At 33.6% G+C, this 17,311-nt stretch overlaps 2 protein-coding genes across 3 annotated transcripts; both read right to left on the bottom strand.

The window, feature by feature from the left end:
• Positions 1-361: 361 nt before the first annotated feature.
• LOC100780087 (cactin) lies at positions 362-6,294 on the bottom strand. 2 transcript variants are annotated; one of them, XM_003554361.5, is made up of 13 exons: positions 5,870-6,294; positions 5,698-5,789; positions 5,445-5,544; positions 4,051-4,122; positions 3,574-3,636; positions 3,355-3,495; positions 3,150-3,245; positions 2,644-2,928; positions 2,416-2,554; positions 2,161-2,306; positions 1,901-2,077; positions 879-1,145; positions 362-798 (listed from the first exon to the last, which is right to left on the bottom strand). In XM_003554361.5, exons 1-13 carry the CDS (start codon positions 6,191-6,193, stop codon positions 679-681), a joined length of 2,022 nt encoding a protein of 673 aa, XP_003554409.1. In that variant the 5' UTR covers positions 6,194-6,294; the 3' UTR covers positions 362-678. The 2 variants fall into 2 exon arrangements, with proteins under 2 accessions (XP_003554409.1, XP_040868568.1); XM_041012634.1 differs by having other exon boundaries at positions 2,161-2,294.
• Positions 6,295-11,122: 4,828 nt separating this feature from the next.
• Positions 11,123-16,115, bottom strand: LOC100779547 (polyadenylate-binding protein 7). Its single transcript, XM_003554360.5, has 10 exons — positions 15,613-16,115; positions 15,323-15,441; positions 15,006-15,199; positions 14,609-14,868; positions 14,389-14,495; positions 14,120-14,309; positions 12,674-12,963; positions 12,308-12,460; positions 11,745-11,948; positions 11,123-11,656 (listed from the first exon to the last, which is right to left on the bottom strand). Exons 1-10 carry the CDS (start codon positions 15,806-15,808, stop codon positions 11,459-11,461), a joined length of 1,911 nt encoding a protein of 636 aa, XP_003554408.1. The 5' UTR covers positions 15,809-16,115; the 3' UTR covers positions 11,123-11,458.
• Positions 16,116-17,311: the final 1,196 nt, after the last annotated feature.

Below are 17,311 nucleotides of genomic sequence, written 5' to 3'. Positions count from 1 at the left end.
ATACATTAATATTTTTTTTGGAAGGCATTAATGGTTACTTGTTCCTACTGTAATTTTTTTAATGCAAAATCAGCGATCATATGAACTGACTGAGACATCCGTGCACCTTCAAAAGCAAGGTGCGTAAGACAACCATGAAGGATTCTAATGACAATGAAGTTGTTGTAACGACGAATTCTTTCACCATCTGAGATTACAACCATCGTCAAAAGAACAATAATAAACTTTTGCTAAAGAAACAGTTGGACAATTTGACATTCTCCAATAATAAAAGAAAGCGTAGATAATCCAAACAGGGTCACAGAATTGTGATTAGTGTGTACACTAAAAAAAGAAAAGACATGTAATTAGTATCTCGGCATTTGGAAAGACCCTTGGTCTCCATATTCTTATGCACAGGAGTACTACACTCAATCCATTAAAAACATAATCAGCAGATGAGAACAGCATAAATTTAAAATATCATGACAAGATTTAGATCAAACTGTAACCGGTTGGAGTATCACTCTGATAGTACCTTATAATTTCTTCTTGGTCTCAATCTAACCTGTAAATTTCCTGGCCATCTATCTCTAGTGTCAACACCATCGAATAAAATTTACTCTTAAAATGGCAGAGCCACATAGCCTTTCTATTAGAAGGAATTTTACAGAAAGTGAACCATTGTCTTGTGTAAAATTATCTTCGGTAGCGATGGCGTTTGAAATTGAAGTACACGTGCAGAATTCCACGTTCAAATGTACACTTAAAACCTTTCTTATGAGAATATTCCCATTCTTTGTTAACGATCCGGAAAGCCTGTCATGGAAAACATAAGGAAATAAGTAAATTGATTGAAAATTAAAATCCTTCATAAAATTAAAGGATAATAGACTTACTATGTCTTCGTATGGTGGCCCAGCATGGAATCTTATAATGCAAGTCTCCCCGTTGCTGCCATCCTTCTCAATGGTGTAGGTTGGAGCTTTTGTCTTGTCTACAAGATCAGGATAGAAAATATTAAATTTGTAACCTTGGACAATCTTTGGAGGTGGGTTGTCATGATCATAGTGAGTCTGATTATATTTGTTCCACTCATATCCAGTGTGAACACGGTTGAAATACTTCGGCTTCCTAGGTCTGTATTTGTCATGCCACCAATAAACCTGCTCCAACATTTATTAGTCAGTCACGAATTTAAATGATGAGGAAAAAATAAATAGGAAGCTTTCTATTTCTCACTAAAATACCAAAATACACCATTGAAAGTGTACATAATACATGATAATACAAACTTTAGGTAGTGGTACATGATAATACAAACTTTAGGTAGTGGTTAGCCCAACTATTTTCTAGCTCTTCATCTCCTTAAAAGGAGGAGCTGGGGCAAAACACATTTGGAGAAAAGCTCTTAAAGAATTAAGTAGCTTATTTTTATAAGACGGGGGGAAGTAGCTTCTATTTTTAAGTAGCTTATTTTTACAAGGAGAAGGGGGTAGCTTTTAAAATAAAAGCTAACTGAAGTAGCTTTTAAAAATAAGCTGCACATTTTTGCCTACTCCCTCTGATGTGAGACAAAGTTTTTAGTTTTAAAGGAGATTGTAAGCTACAACTGTCAAACAACTTCTACTTTATTTTTAAAACTCTTATTTTGAACTTTGATTTTAAATTGGCTTTTAAGCCATGAAAGTGGTCAAACATAGCCTTAGTGCAAACTCCCTCCACTGCCTACTTTTTTCTGTGGAGAGAAGTAACCAAAGGATATGATAAGACAATATTTAAGACTCTTCCATGATAACAATCCACAACTTATGATATTACTTCCAAAAAATCCAGAACGTTGTAAATCTAACTACATATTTTTCTATCCATGAAAAATTCAAAATTCTAAGAAACATAGAATGTGGCCAAGACACTATACCTGGGAATCCAGGTTAACTTCAGCACCAGATCCAAACACAGAATCTCCATCTTCCATATCCCCCATAGCTTTTAAGGCCTTCATCTCAAAATTATCTTCAGAAGGAGCTGGCTTTGATGCCATTGCTTCCTGAACTCGTCTTTGCTGCTCTTCTAATACAGCCTTACGATTCCGCTCCTACAAATGTAATAACAGGGTCAAGTTAAAATCTATAAATTAAGTATGAGATCATCATTAAAAGTCACGCTTCGAAAGATTACCAGCATAGCTCTATCTTCTTCTGGGTCAATAGCTTCCTCATTTTCATCACTGTGCAACAATTGTGGTGAAAATGATCCAGCCTCATCATCAGCTTCTTGATCCTCTCTAATGGGCTCTGGTGAGAATGATTCATCTGCAGATCGGACTAGCAAGAAAAAGAGATAAAGCAAATTTCAACATTAAGAGAAATAAAGCCAATAAAAATTGTTTCATGAACAACTAAATGTCCATGATAACAAAAAGCTTATACATACCTTTAATATCATCCTCAGTATCTTCCTCCTCAGGTACCATAACATGAGCATTCTCTAATTTATCTTCATCCTCCAATGGTCTCTCAAGAGATTGCAAATGCTTACGTAGCAATTTAGCATGAATTTCCTTTAAACAAGCCTGCATTTGGAGCAATTTAGTAATACAGTCAAAGAAACCATTGTTCATAGGCATATAAGAATACTGGAAAATAATATGATGGAGAATACCTTGGCCTTATAAATGTGGAGATGTTTTAAAATGGCCTCCCAGTACTCAACCACCTTTGCTGTACCAGTACGCATTTCTGATTCAATGTGAACCCGTAAAGCCTCCAACTCTGCATGTGTCTTCCCCTGCAAAAGCTTCTTCACATCTGGCTCAACACTGGAATGCAGACCCCTTTCTTCTGCAAGCAGCTCAGCAGGAGGTTCTTCTCCACGCACCCTAGCTCGATCAAGTGCATCCTTTCTTTGGGCTTCAGCTAGCTCCCAATCACATACCAGAAGGAGTGCCTGCATGAAGACATTAAACAATGAGTCTTCAACTTTAAACAAGATACCAATAATAATAGTCATACAAGTTAACTAAAAACAGGAAAAGGTCATGAAAGTCAACTATTTCATTTTAAAATTAACTTTAATTTGTTGTGCCATTAATTAGATAAGGTATTAATTATTAAGTAACATGCACAGAACTATAAAGCAAAAAATAAACAATGGAAACAGGGAGATACCTCCCAATATTCTACATGAGTTGGTGTTGCCCTGTCAAGGTCTAGATGCATTTTGATGTCGTCACGTAGCTCACTCATTTCGTTCACAGTCAAACCCTGCACCGTATATCAAGTCATTATGTAACATGTCCAATGATATTAACCTTGACATTACAACAGTGAGGAATATGAGAAATAAAATGAAAGAAAAGCACTTAGTATTAACCTTGAAAACCATGTATGGTTCATTTATTTCTATATCCAAATCATCAGAGCCATTGAGATGCTTGGTTAGGACATCAATTGGTCTGGCACGCCCTTCACGCAATCTAATTTCTGACCTAACTTTGCTTTGATCAAAATGAAACTGCAAATTAAATTGTCCAAGTCATCAAACTTATATAAAATAACAACAAATGAAAATGAACTAAAGACAGAGTAGTACCTCCTCTTCTTTTTTTTCCCAGTCCTGAAACTCAGCTCGAGCACGCTCTCTAGCTAACAGTGCCTGGGAGAGAGAATGTGTCAAATCCCAATAAGATAACAGTTTATGACACCAACAACCTAAGCCTCAGCTTGACTCAAATATCTCCATATTTGGGCCCAAGTGAAGATGAATTCCAGAACCCTTCTTAAACAATAGGCCTGATATGTAGTCTTGTGCCTCACATCCCCACTGGACCCCCCCCCCCCCAAATAAACACAAGACGAGGGACAGGAAAAGATGGAAAAACAGACAATATTAACTGATATGCTAGAATAATTGAGATACCAGAGGCTGATCTAATACTCCTATTATATTAATGTAAAGTATAAAATGAATTACTGTAGAGCTAGTACAAGCCCAAACTAATTTAACACAACATAACAAATGGTCTTAAAATAACTATTGACTATTAAGAAATTATGAGAAAGGAGGTACCATTTCTTCCTCGTGTCGTGCTTTCTCAAGTGCCCTTTCCTCTCTTCTCTTTTTTACTTTTTCAATTTCTGCCTGCAAATATAATTGTAAGCGCTGAGAAAGTTTAGTTGCTGGGCCATCAATGACAAATCAAAGGACCAACAAATTTTGTGAAAACAAAGAATAAAGATGCAAACCATATGAATTACTGAACTACTTTAATCCATTGATTTCATTCCCAATTACAGTTTAATACAAGGTTTTAAATTGCAGACACGGTGGTGGTTTTGTTGTGTTCCTTGATACTATTACAACAACAAAGCTTTATCCCACTAGGTGATGTTGTGTTCCTTGATATTGCATGAACTTAAGGACAAATACGATGGCTGTGGCCACAATTGCAGTAGCGAAGACCAGGGTTTTAAATAGCACACTATAGCAGTATAGCGGTGCAAAGCGGGCCCTGCCTGCTACAGTGGCTGCACAGCAGAGCAGTTTAATGTAGTGGCTGTAGTGGACCAAATAGCATCTGTAGTAGCGCTATGTGTTGATTCTAAGAACCCCTTGGTTGTGACAACTTTTATTGTTAATTATGAATGTCATTAATTTTGAATAATTTTTATTACTTTTGAAAATTTATCTATGTGTGTGTGTGTATATATATATTATACATTATATTATAAACTATAAAAAAAAAATAAAAAAAAATAGCAGTTATCCTGCTATCCTGGTGTAGCATTTTTGTGGCTGGCAACTGTAACTCTGGCATAGACTCCAAAAACCTTGGCGCTGCAGCCGAAATTGTGGTCACAGACCTTTTTTAAAACCTTACTTCAATAAAAATAAAAATTATAATAACCCAAGCAAACCAGATTCACAATCATTCCCAATAAAAGGAACTAATTTGGAGGGGGAAGTGTATAAGAGCAACGTCTTGCACACCTGGTCTAGATACTAAATTGGTACCAAGATACCATTATGCTAATATCACTTTAAAGCTTCTAAATTCTCAAAAGTTGTATGGGAAATGTTGCAGAAGTTGGAGAAACAAATAATGACCAGTTGTACAATCACTACCTACTGGTGCTTACACAACATAAATCACCTATCATGCTATGCTTAAAATAAAATTGGTAAAATATGTTTTAGGTCTCTCAATTTTTTGTAAAATTAGTTATAGTCCCCATACTTTAAATATTATTATTTTGGTCCTCATTCTTTTATAATTGGTAAACTTCATCCTTCGCCCTAGTATCTTGAGTTCCATTAAGAGAAATGAAATTCACTAATTATTAAAAATTCAAGAATGAAAATCATTGTTTTTAAAGCACAGGGACTAAAATCAATTTCAACCGAAAATTTAGGGACCTAAAACACATTTGACCTGAATACAATTCATGGGAGGAAGGGCATACCATCCTTTCTCTCTGTTTCTTTTTCTCTGCCTTCTTTGAAAACGCTTCAATAGACACACCTTGTGAAACATCGCGCTCAATCTTCTTCCGCCAAACAAACCTACAAATAACATTTGTGTAGGTTTATAATCTATATACATCTGGCATATGAGCGACCACTACTTATCTGCAAGATTTATTCATTATGATGCTAAAATAAGTTCAATTTAACCGCGAGATACGAAAAAACGAAGAGAAATAGGTAGGAACTTACTTCTCGTTGAGATTGGAGTCACCAAACGGATTCGAATCGTTGGAATAGCCCGACACCGTACTGGTTTTCAACTTTTTTGCGACTTTCATTGCCTGAAATAATCGAAAATCGTTCAATAAATGAAATCAAACGAAGAAGAGATGAAATAGGGATGGAGAAACGAGTATGAGACCTTCGATTGGGCCTTTTTGGTCATGTACTGCGTAATTTCCTCTTCTGTGATGCTCCTCGAGGACTTCTTCTTCCTATCGCCGTCAGAGTCCCGCCGAGGCCGGCGGCTGCTGCTACGGTGGCGTCTGTCGGAGTCGGAGTCGGAATCGGAATGTGACTCGGATTCAGACTTCGTGGACTTCTTCTTCCTGTCGCCGTCGGAGTCCCGCCGCGAGCGGCGACTACTGCTACCGCGGCGTCTGTCGGAGTCAGAATCCGAAGGTGATTCGGATTCAGAGTCATCTGACCTTCTTCGTCTTCGGTCTCTTCCGCTACTCTTCCCCATTCTCTAACCAAAACTCAGAGAGAGGATAACTGTGTTATGTCGGCCCTGTTAATTCCAAACCTCTACAAACTCTTCAATCTTCCCACGCGTTAGTATTTTTCTTCTGAATTTAAATGAAAGGCATCATCTAATTAAATATTGGTTGATTTTTGTAAATTATTTTAAAAGTTATATCTATCTTTTTTTAATAAATTTTTATGATTTTTTTAATAATATGAATTTTTATGCATTTGTTCCTAAATATGATCAATCATATAAAAAAAGACTTTTCAATGTGAATTTGAGGCAGATTCGCTGAGTTACATACATTTGTTGTATTCTAATGCATTTGTATTTTGTTATTATGCCAAGAAAGATTAAGTTGTCATATCCGTTTTCTATTGATTTTTATGACAAGATTGAAACTTCAGTTAATCTTGAATGTTCATATGGAAACGAATTCAGGGTTTTGGTAGAAAAGAAAATAAAAAGGTTTATTTGTCTGAAGGTTCTAAGCTTATGGTATTAAGGATGGTGATTGGCTTGAACTGATCTTCTTGAATACATATACTTTTCTTTTTATTGTAAAAAAGAGGTTGGGTTATGAGGTAAAATATACAAACCTAATTAGTAAAAAAGGTGTCTGCAACATTGGTTTATGTTGTTGGTGACAGTGCGTGGTAGGAAAGTGATTTCTGAGGGGATTTAGTAACCCAAATTTTATCACTCTTGATTAAAAACATTATCCATAGATGATGTTTTTGACAGAAAAATGGTTTTTTTTTCTTGTATTATTTGGCTGTTTTGAACAAATATATTATCAATCATATAATAATAATTATTTATTTTTTATCTGTGCATTCCATTTGGCGTTGTATCAAATGTTAACAAAAATATCAAGTTTCTGGATGATAAGGGCAACATATGGTACTGCATGTTGAACTGGGACGTCTGTTTGAAGGCTAATCAGTATGCATCACGGTCTACTTTGTATTTGGGAGTTGAAAATACTCAAAGTGATGTTATCTATGTGAAGTCAAATTAGAGTTGAAAATATATATATTGCATGAAGGATGTTCGACAAAATATCTTAGTCAAGGATTGTTTCTTCTGACAGTGTAGAATATCAATGGAAATCAAATGTAGTGAGATAGTTGCGAATCCAAACCGACTATTCTATACGTGTAGGAACATGAGTTGTAATGAGTTTGCATGAGTGGAGAAACATGGTGATGATGAGTATTATCCGTTGAAGGTGGAGATAGACGACATGAAGCGGGAATTTGCTATAATGAAAACAAAGTTGATTGTTTTAGAAAAAAAACATTTACTATGTAATATTGTTTGTTGTTATTTTAGGTGTCGTTAATATCTTTATGTAACTAGGCCTGGATAGTTGTTTATTTAAGTTGTGGTATTAGTTATGCATTACTATGATTGACTATGTGTGCTAATGTTAAATTGTTAAAGTAGTGTAGGAGAGTGGTATATTTGTGATCGGAGTATCATGCTAATGTTAATTGTCTTATTTGGAAGTGAGTTGTTCATGTTTATCTTATATTTTTATTGCATCACTTATGTAGCACTTAAGTCACCTGGAAACATAAAATATTGGAATGTAATGTTGGAATATAAAGTTGATCATTGATAACATAAAATAGTGATTCCCAAATAATATATAATTTATACATCAAATTGTCTTAGTCATGTTTATATTCAATAAAACAATATTTCCAAAAAAATTACAAACAAAGTCATGTATAGTATGTAGCAACACTAGGCTTATTTTTTCATAAAACAAAACAGCCTGTATATTACATAAAATATGAAGCTATTTGGCAAAACACATGCCTATACTTAAATGAGTTTGTAAAAAAAACGCATCACAATATCTGAGTTACATATCCTAATTCCTAATTCTTTTTTGTCTCGGATTTTTTGCCTCTTCTTCTTTGCACACTTTCAGTTGTGTTGGTATTTCCATCTTGAATGGAAGATTGACTTGTAACCTCGAAATTGGTGTGTGATACCTGACACTGGATTAACAAGATAAGTGACAAATAGTTTGTTGAGAATTTTATCTTGAAAATAAATTGGTTTAGGGAATACCTGAAAAGTGATTCTAGATTTTTGAGTTTGAGGAACTTCATATTAGGTTGTGTTAGAGCTGCACAAATCCAACTTTTGTTGTGCTACTTGGTTCAGTGCTCTTATCATGGACAAGTGCAGTTGCTCCAATGCTACTTGGTTTAGTGTTTTGAGCATGGACATGTGCAACTGGATGTGTTTGGACAACTTTGGTATTTCCATGTTGGACATTAGTAGCAACATCAAAATTTGTTTTCTACAAAACCAATAAAAAAATGTTATTATTAAGACATTTATAATAATAACAACTAAAATTATTTAAGGTAATAATCTCTATAACCTGTTTTTTGTTGTTTTGTTTGCCTATAAAAGCCCTTTGGCAAGTCCTGCTATTATAGTCAAATACTTTGCCAGTATAAAACTAAACGGTGCTTGATCTCCTAGCTCGTTGGATTCATGATAGTTCCTCAACATTACTCTTTCTTTGAGACTTCCTAAACCTACCATGCATCCTTTTCAGAGGAGGATGATCAATTAGTGGGTAAGCATCTCTGTTGTTAACATCTATATCAAACATTGGATGAATAATTTCAAAGTAATAGACCATCCGCATTTCAGTTGTAAATGATTTGTTACAATAATTCTCCATATTGTCTCTTAAATAAGTAATACAAGAACATGCATATTTGCATGGCAAACTAGTGATATTCCAATAATTACAACATATTTTTTCTCTCAACTTAACAACAAAGTTGTTGTAACCATCCTTAACATGGAATTCTTGTTGGCATGCATATGTTACAAGACATGATTTTTCATGTTGGGATGTGTTGTCTAAAACAATCATAATCCTAGGAGTCATCTCAGAATCAGTTACAACTCCCTTTGCATATCTTTTATTAAAGATAACCATCATTCTTTTGATAATAGATTCAAGCATAGCTAACAATGTCTTCTTTCTATCAACACTCATTCAAGAGTTGAATATTTTGGACACATTATTTGTCACATGATCACTCTTGTTTACTCAGAGGAGACAAAAGAAACTAAATTTTAGAAAAGAAATGCGAGGGTAATAAATGTTAACCTCATGACAAGTGTAATTTATTCTTTTTATAATCATGTTTTGTTTAATTATAGTGTACCATTCATTTTTTTTAGTTTGATAATCAATTTCTATTTTGATGTATTGAATTAAATTTCATTCAAATACATCAATATCAATTTCTATATCGGAGAATTTTAATATATCAATTGAATTTGAGAAAGATAGTATATTGGAAATATTTTTCCTTTTAACATATATTATCTATCATCAAGTATGAATAAAAAATAATATCATACTAAATAATATGATAATAGAGTTGTTGGAAGTAATATTATATGAAGATAAATATGATAGTAAAAAATATCATATCATAAACTTGAGGATAATTTATAAAAGAAAACTGTGTAATTATATAAAGAAAATTGTGTAATGTTAGAAATATTTTTCGTTCTATTATATTTAACAGAATTATATCGTAAGTTGGATAAAATGAAATTGGTTTAATTTTCAATATTCAAAATTATAAAAGCGATATTTCCTGTAGATAATTTTAGAGGAAATAGGATGTTCAATTAATTTAGTATTTCTCATAAAATGATTTGAAATATAACAGATTTTACATAATTGTTCAGTATTTTGCAACAATGAATAATTGAATCAATAACTAAGTTATTTCGATGCAAAAAATGAAATTTCTTTTAAGAAACAACTCAAAAGTCATATTTAAAATCAAAAACTATATTTGGACAAATTATCTCTATGAGTAAACATATTATTATCGATATATTTACAACTGAATCCGTTATGTTTTTTTTTTTAAATTCCATTGATTTTTTTTAAATTTTGTATATAATATAATAAAAAAATTGATACTTTAAATATAGAGGAGAAAAGGTACTATACTTTAATCCTAATTTACTTCTTATTGAATTAGTTAATAATCTGCCTCTTTATGTAAAAAATAGAGAATTTATAAAAAATAAAAATAAAAATTCTTATATTACTCAAATATAATGACATACTTATTATTATTATTTTATAATCAGAAAGTATCTAGATTTTTTATTTCTCACCGAACTAATCTTCCTCTCAATCTCCATTTTAGAGTAAAGTAAAAGTCTGAGTTAAAAAACTCAAGTTCCAAATCACTTGTTATAGCATCAACATTTTATGACATACTTACAGACTATCGTTGATAAAATATTTTAATTAATTTTTAATTTTTTTATTAACTAAAACTTATTTGACTCAATAAATATTCAAATAACATTTTTTGAAATGTTATTTCAAGTAATATTTTTTTAACTTTTAGTTTTTTATATTTACTTTTATTTTTATCTTCAACACATTTATATAATTTCCTTATTACCTTTTTAAAATAAATCATAATTTTATTATTTTTATGTCATTTTATATTTTTGAGGTGTTTTAACAACTAATTTTTTTCAAATAATTATAATTTAATAAGTTAATTTTTCAGCTTTCAACTATTAACTAATTTTTTTTAGCTAGTTTTACCAAACATATCCTAAATCTAGTGTGTACCCACAATAAATCTACCAATTAAATACACTTTTATGATAAAAAAAATATAAAACCATTCTAAGCTAATAACTTAAACTTCTACTATATTAATAAGTTTTGAGATATTTTAAATCAGCTCCAATTGAATTACGCCCTGAGTTAGGCACTATTTATTTCTAATGTTCACAACTACATATATGACCTCAGCAATCCCTAGTCATTAGTCAAGACACCCATCCGGGGAGGTAAGTGAGGAAAATTGAAGGCTAAATTATCAAAAGTACAAAAAATAAACTGATATGCGCTTGCATATTTTTGTCTATTCAGAAATGAAAAATATTGTGCATAGCATATGGATGCGAAATGAAAAATATTGAACCAAGATTTCATCGAAGTTAATCCATGTAATCAAAATCCAGAAAACTAAGCCGTCCCTGATTTTTATAGTCACTACCAATTTTTGTCAGACCTAAGGCAAGAAAACAGTTTTTTTTTTTTATAGGGAAATATACTGTAGAAGAAACACTCAAGTAATCATTGATGTCAAAACTCATGTCTCAAATTTCTGAGTTCTAGGAGGCTTCAAGCTCTTCGTTATCTGCTCAAACAAGAATCAGTTAAAGTCTTCAGTTAACTGCAACCTCAGCTGAAAGGAAATTTGAATGAAGTACGTCCTGGCCAGAAACTTTGGTCTTAGAGTTCTTAAGCACTTGGACAGCTTCTTCCACCTTGGCAGAAAGAGACTCTGGCGATTCCAGGAGAAGCAGTAATTCTCCATTGTCCATCTCCAGAAGCATCCCTGTTATTTTTGCTGCTAGGGTAGGCTGCTCAACATAGCACAGTAAATATACATAAGAACTTAAAAATTTAACATTCAATAACTAAAAAACAGAAAATAGTAGATTGTTATGCCTTTAGTTTATGAACAAGCATGTAAAGATGCTCCCCGAGAATCTCTTTCTGCTGCTCAGGAGCAGCACCAGCAAGCAAGCTATGCAGCATTTCTGACCCCTGGGATCCTCCTCTGCCAGAGTTTGAACCAACAGATGAGGATCCAGATCCTTTTTCCACATCACGCTGGCGTCCACTAGGTATGTACCTAGCCTGTCCGGTTCTCTTCAAAGGATAGAAACTTTAGAAATCAGAACTATGAAACACACGTATAGAAAGGGATCAAAAACACAAATTTTGAAACGAAATTCAACTATCTTCATTGTTTTATATTGAAAACTAAACAGAAAACATTTTTTTTACTAGCCCAGATTTAAGTTTAGTTTGCGGATATGCTTAGAGCATTTTAAAAGTGCTGTTGGATGAAACAAGTGGCACTATCACCACCAAGAGACTAGATATTTGTGTAGAGAATGTTCACTACATAAGCATTTATTACTGCAAACAGAAAGGAGCAATATATTAGGAATCACATGTTCTATTATGGGGGGGGGGACAAAATAAATAAAAAAGAAAAAGCAGACCTGCTGAGTACTTGAATCTCTTGAAGAGATCACTGGCTGAGAAATCTGCTGGGCTTGTGGTAAATAAGTACCAGAGTGAGTATTTCCCTGTGCTATTGAATTCCCATTCAACTTGCCCCTGTTTTGCCTATGCTGCCTAGTATTGTTAGAAACCTGTGAAAGAAAGACATCATATATATAAAAAGTTAAAACTCTCATTAAAACGCAACTAGTTTTTCCAAATAAAATAAATGTGGCTATTTAGTTCCTTCATGGTAAAAATTCTTCAGGATTTCCTTTCCCAAAAATCCTTAATACTAAAAAAGTAGAGAAAAAGTGAATTAAATACAAGCATTTCTTGGGTTCATAAACAAAGTTGTCACTCACTGCAGGAACTGGTGATTGTTGAAATGATCTAGCAGGGGGTGCAAAGCCATTAGCCCCCCATCCCGGTCTCAATGCCAGATGTTGATACATCAGCCCAGCTCGAGGAGGCACGTGTGAAATAACGCCACTAGCTGCATAGTAGTAAGGAGGATATCCACTAGGGATAATGGCAGTCGAAGGTCCAGATAGTCGTGCCAGTTGTTGTGCGTACTGGAGCTGCAATTGTGCTTTCCTATCCTCTTTCCTCTGAGCAAGAGCAACATATAGTGGTTTTCCATGATACATGAATCCTGTGGCACATAACATCAACTTAAGTCTTAAACATAATTATGGCATTGCAGACAAATGGTGCTAAATGTAATGTTATTTACATAACATTTCCAATAAAAAAAACTGTCAAGAGGCAGATATGCAAATTTTTTAGATCAGACCTTCAGTTACAAATGAATAAACAAAAAGTGGTATATGACAAAATATATTTTCAGATTTATGGATATCCTTTCTTTGCTTTAACATGTAGAATTGATTTTGTCACATATCATAAACCTGGAAAAGGCTGCTCTAAAATGAGCTTGTATAAAAAAAAATGCACAAGTAATGGAGTATCTTCCAACCCTTAAATTTTATTTGGTTAAGATCAAAGTATATTTTAAATTAAATCAATAGGTTATACACTTGTACACCCTTGTGCACTTTACTGGTAAGCTCTTTTAAAGGAGCCTTATCCCATAATAAACCAAATGGCTAGTAGTAACATTATCTTCAGTTTTTTAAAAGAATAATCAAGAACACTGTTGAGTATATACAAAAGAACTCAACAACAACCCCAAACCTCACAAAAAAACAAGCAGCACGCCCCACACATACAGAAAAAAACAGAAAAATCATAAATCCCCTGGCTAATGACTTTGAAGGAACTCATCAAATTAGTGTTTCTACTAGTCTTTTCATAAGCAATTGATCAGACCCTCTTGGAATAAGATGAAGAGAAAAAGAATTATCAAAGTGTATTCTTGTCAATATTCAACTTAAATCTTTTCATCATCAAAATGTAAAAATAAAGTGACATATACATAGCACATAAAGAGTACTTAATGGAAATACATATATGATGAAAAATGGAAAATATCAAGTAAAATGTATCTAATCTCCAAATTATAATCCTATAAATATAACTATACCATAGTATTCTTACATTCTTTTATTGAAAAATAAGTAAGCATTTGCATTCCTATGACTGTAGAATACTTATCTAAACCCAGTCTTATCGACTTAACTCACTTACCATGAAATGTGTTCACAGCTTTATCTCTAAATTGTAATCCAATAAATATAACTATACCATAGTATTCTTACATTTGTCTATTGAAACATATGTAAGAATTTGCATTCCTATGACTGTAGAATACTTATCTAAACCTAGTCTTATCAACTTAACTCACTTACCATGAAATGTGTTCACAGCTTTATTGGCCTCCTCAGGAGTGGAGAAGCAGACAAAGCCAAACCCTTTACTTATCCCTTTGTCATCTCGCATAATTTTTGCAGAAGTTATAGTGCCACATGCACTAAAATGATCCCTCAGTTCTTCATCACTTACATGGTCATCAATGTTCTTCACATAAATGTTCGATCCCTGAAATTAAATGATGACACTCTAAGACAACTGAAATGAAAACAACAAGCTAAATATAGGAGAATGGCATAGATATCACCTTGTATTTCAAGATTTGTTCCTTCTGCTTCTCCTCAAATTGGTGGTGCAAGATCTGCTCACGTTCAGCCTTCTTTTGTGCTCTGGCTACATACAGAATCTTAGAACCTGTTCATGACAAATCAAAACCATTTAATATACAGGATTATACATAAAAAATAAAAATAAAAATCATCATTTCTCTGCAGAAAACCAGCACAGTAAAAGAAAAGATGAAGTACCTAATTGTGATCCATTCATTGCTTCCATTGCCTTTTTAGCATCATCTGGGTTATCATAGTTCACAAAGCCAAAGCCCTTGGACATTCCATTGTTGTCCTTTGCAATAACCAAGCTAACAATTTTCCCGAAAGAGGAAAACTTCTCCTGCAGTGTTGCTTCTGAAACATCCAGGTCCAAATTCTTCATGTACAAATTTGTATATCTAGCATCAGGGCCAGGCAAAATGCGATCACTTTTTTTGACAAACTTCCCAACATATCTGAACCAGAATAAAATTAATATCAGAAAATAATAGGCGTACAGAAATTGAATACAAATTGCACACATTAACTGTAGAGGCACAAAAATCATATAGTATATCATTATCATTAAGGAACAATGCATAGTTTCACATACAACTCCTTATCAGCAACAGTATAGCCATTCAGCTTCTCGATAGCAACTTTCGAAGATTCTTCTGATTCAAATTGAACAAAGCCGTATCCTTTGCTCTTCCCATCCTCAGACGTGACAACTTTGCTGGACAAAATATTCCCGTATTTTTTGAAGATATCTTGCAGTCCAGCATTATCTATCGATTCGGGTAAGTTCTGCCAAGTCACAAGAAAAAGAAAAGAAAAAAAACTCTCCGTAAGAAACCCTTTCAGAAACAACAAAGAACCAAACAATGCCCTAATTGTTTCAAATCAAAACTCTCTCAAGATAGTAGATACCTTAACAAACAAGTTCCCTATAGCGCTTTTCCTCGCATCAGGATCACGACGCGACCACATCACCCTCATCGCTTTCCCATTAAGCGTGGAGTTATTTTTCAGCTCGATTGCACGAATTGCTATTGACAAACACCATTTCATTGTTAACAAGATAAACACACTAAGATCTCTCTCAACATTTATATATCATAACAAGAAACAAGTGAGATTCAGATTTCATTAAAGGAAATGTATAAACCTAAAGAAAACAAAAAAGAACGGCAAGAAAGGTGAATAAATGTGAAGTGCACCGTCTTGAGGGGAAACGAAGTTGAGGTAACCGTAACAGAGGGATTTCCCCGTGGAGGAGTCTTTGCAGACGCGAACAGACGCGAGGCTCTTGAACTCGGAGAATGCGTCGACGAGGTGGCTGTCGGAGACGTCGGGGTGGAGGTCGCCGACATAGAGCGACGCCGGAGCGGCGGCGACCGACGGATGAACCGCCATGGATGATGATGATGAATCTGATGACCAGAGGAGGAGTAGAGAAGGAGAGAGAGAGCGCGACCGCAGGGGATTCTTCTTCTTCTTCTTCTCGCTGGCGAGAGAATGAACGAAAATGAAAGGAAAACTTTGGTGATGTCAGTGTGAGAGAAGAAGGAAGAAAGAAAGTGTGTGATACGATTTTATTTGAGAGAGAGAGGGTGGTGTGTATGTGAGTGAGTGAGTCTAGGAGTATTCGGCATGCATGGCCGTTCGATACTATAAAACCCCACCCCCACGCGCCTTACCCCGAGCGTTTCGAACACTCCTCGCTTTCTTCACTCTGGAATTTTTCGTTATTTTTTTTTATATTTTGGGAAATTCGCCTTACCATTTTAGATCATCACACATACCACCAACAAAGATAAGTTTCCTTTGTAAAAGTTATTTTTTGAAGAAAAAAAAAAGTATTTTTTCATATAGAACTGGTTTTCCCTTTGCAAGAGTCTATTATTTTTTGAACAATTTGTGGAAAATGCTGTGTGGAATGGTTGGCATTACCTGATTGGTGTTTTACTATTATTACATTATTTTTGTTTGTAGTACTAGACTAATAATGGAGTTTTTTTTTTTTACTATTATAATCTTCTTTTTTACGAAATTTCCAAGGAAGTTTTGGAGCACATAATATACGATATTTTTTCATAGTTGGGTATAGGAGTACATGTTTAATTAACGTGTTTAATATGTTTAGTGAAAGAAGAATCAAGAAGAAGGAATTTTCTTATCTTATTAACAAGAACGGAAACACAGTGCCAAAAAGAGTATAGAGTAATGGTAAAAATGGGCGATTTATATTGCTATGATCAATTGTGCCTGCTTCCTTTGTAATCTTGCACTATTTTGGCAATGATAATTAATGCTGTCCATTTAAGGAAGCTTGGGTACCATGATCACTATAATAATTGAACATGTAATTATGTGGAGTATATATATAGTTTAGAAATGACATAATATTATTTTGGTAAATTAAAGGAGGAAAGAGTTAGGAATGTTACAATGTGAAAATTGGGAAAGAAGTTGGTTAGATGAGAGAGAAGAGAGCGCGTGGGGTACAAGAGAAGGCCATAATTTTTAGAGTGAGAGAGAAAGAGACGGGCGTAGGAGCGTTGAGGAATGAGGAAGAGGACTGTTTCAAACCTCTTTGATGAGACAAAGCAACTTTGAAGTTGAAGCAACTCCCTATTATCATTATTCTTAGGAATATGTAAAGATAATTTCAATATGTTTTCTAGGATTATGTAAAATTTGTGATTAAAACTTTATTAAGAATCATAGTTTCCTTACCCTTTCCTTTAGAATTTTTTTTGAAAAATAATAAAAATTGCTTTTCGAAAATCATAATTTTCTAAAAATCTTTTTTTATTAATTATATACCAAACAAATATAAGAATCATAATTTTTTAATTTAAGAATTTTAGGAAGTGGAAAAGTAAAAAAAATTCATCTACCAAACATCTTCAAAGT

This window comes from Glycine max, chromosome 19, assembly GCF_000004515.6.
Source record: "Glycine max cultivar Williams 82 chromosome 19, Glycine_max_v4.0, whole genome shotgun sequence".
Taxonomy (NCBI): Eukaryota; Viridiplantae; Streptophyta; class Magnoliopsida; order Fabales; family Fabaceae; genus Glycine; species Glycine max.
The sequence above is the reverse complement of the archived record's forward strand: the minus strand, read 5'-3'. Positions and strand labels throughout refer to the sequence as shown.

Excerpts from the sequence above, each read along its gene's own strand:
- LOC100779547 (XM_003554360.5), bottom strand. The coding sequence starts at position 15,808 with ATGGCGGTTCATCCGTCGGTCGCCGCCGCTCCGGCGTCGCTCTATGTC. Across the intron at positions 14,869-15,005 it reads ACTGTTGCTGATAAGGAGTT|ATATGTTGGGAAGTTTGTCA; the intron begins GTATGTGAAACT and ends ATTCTGGTTCAG. Across the intron at positions 14,310-14,388 it reads AACAAATCTTGAAATACAAG|GGATCGAACATTTATGTGAA; the intron begins GTGATATCTATG and ends ATTTAATTTCAG.
- LOC100780087 (XM_003554361.5), bottom strand. The coding sequence starts at position 6,193 with ATGGGGAAGAGTAGCGGAAGAGACCGAAGACGAAGAAGGTCAGATGAC. Across the intron at positions 3,496-3,573 it reads GGGAAAAAAAAGAAGAGGAG|TTTCATTTTGATCAAAGCAA; the intron begins GTACTACTCTGT and ends TTTAATTTGCAG. Across the intron at positions 3,246-3,354 it reads AACCATACATGGTTTTCAAG|GGTTTGACTGTGAACGAAAT; the intron begins GTTAATACTAAG and ends TATACGGTGCAG.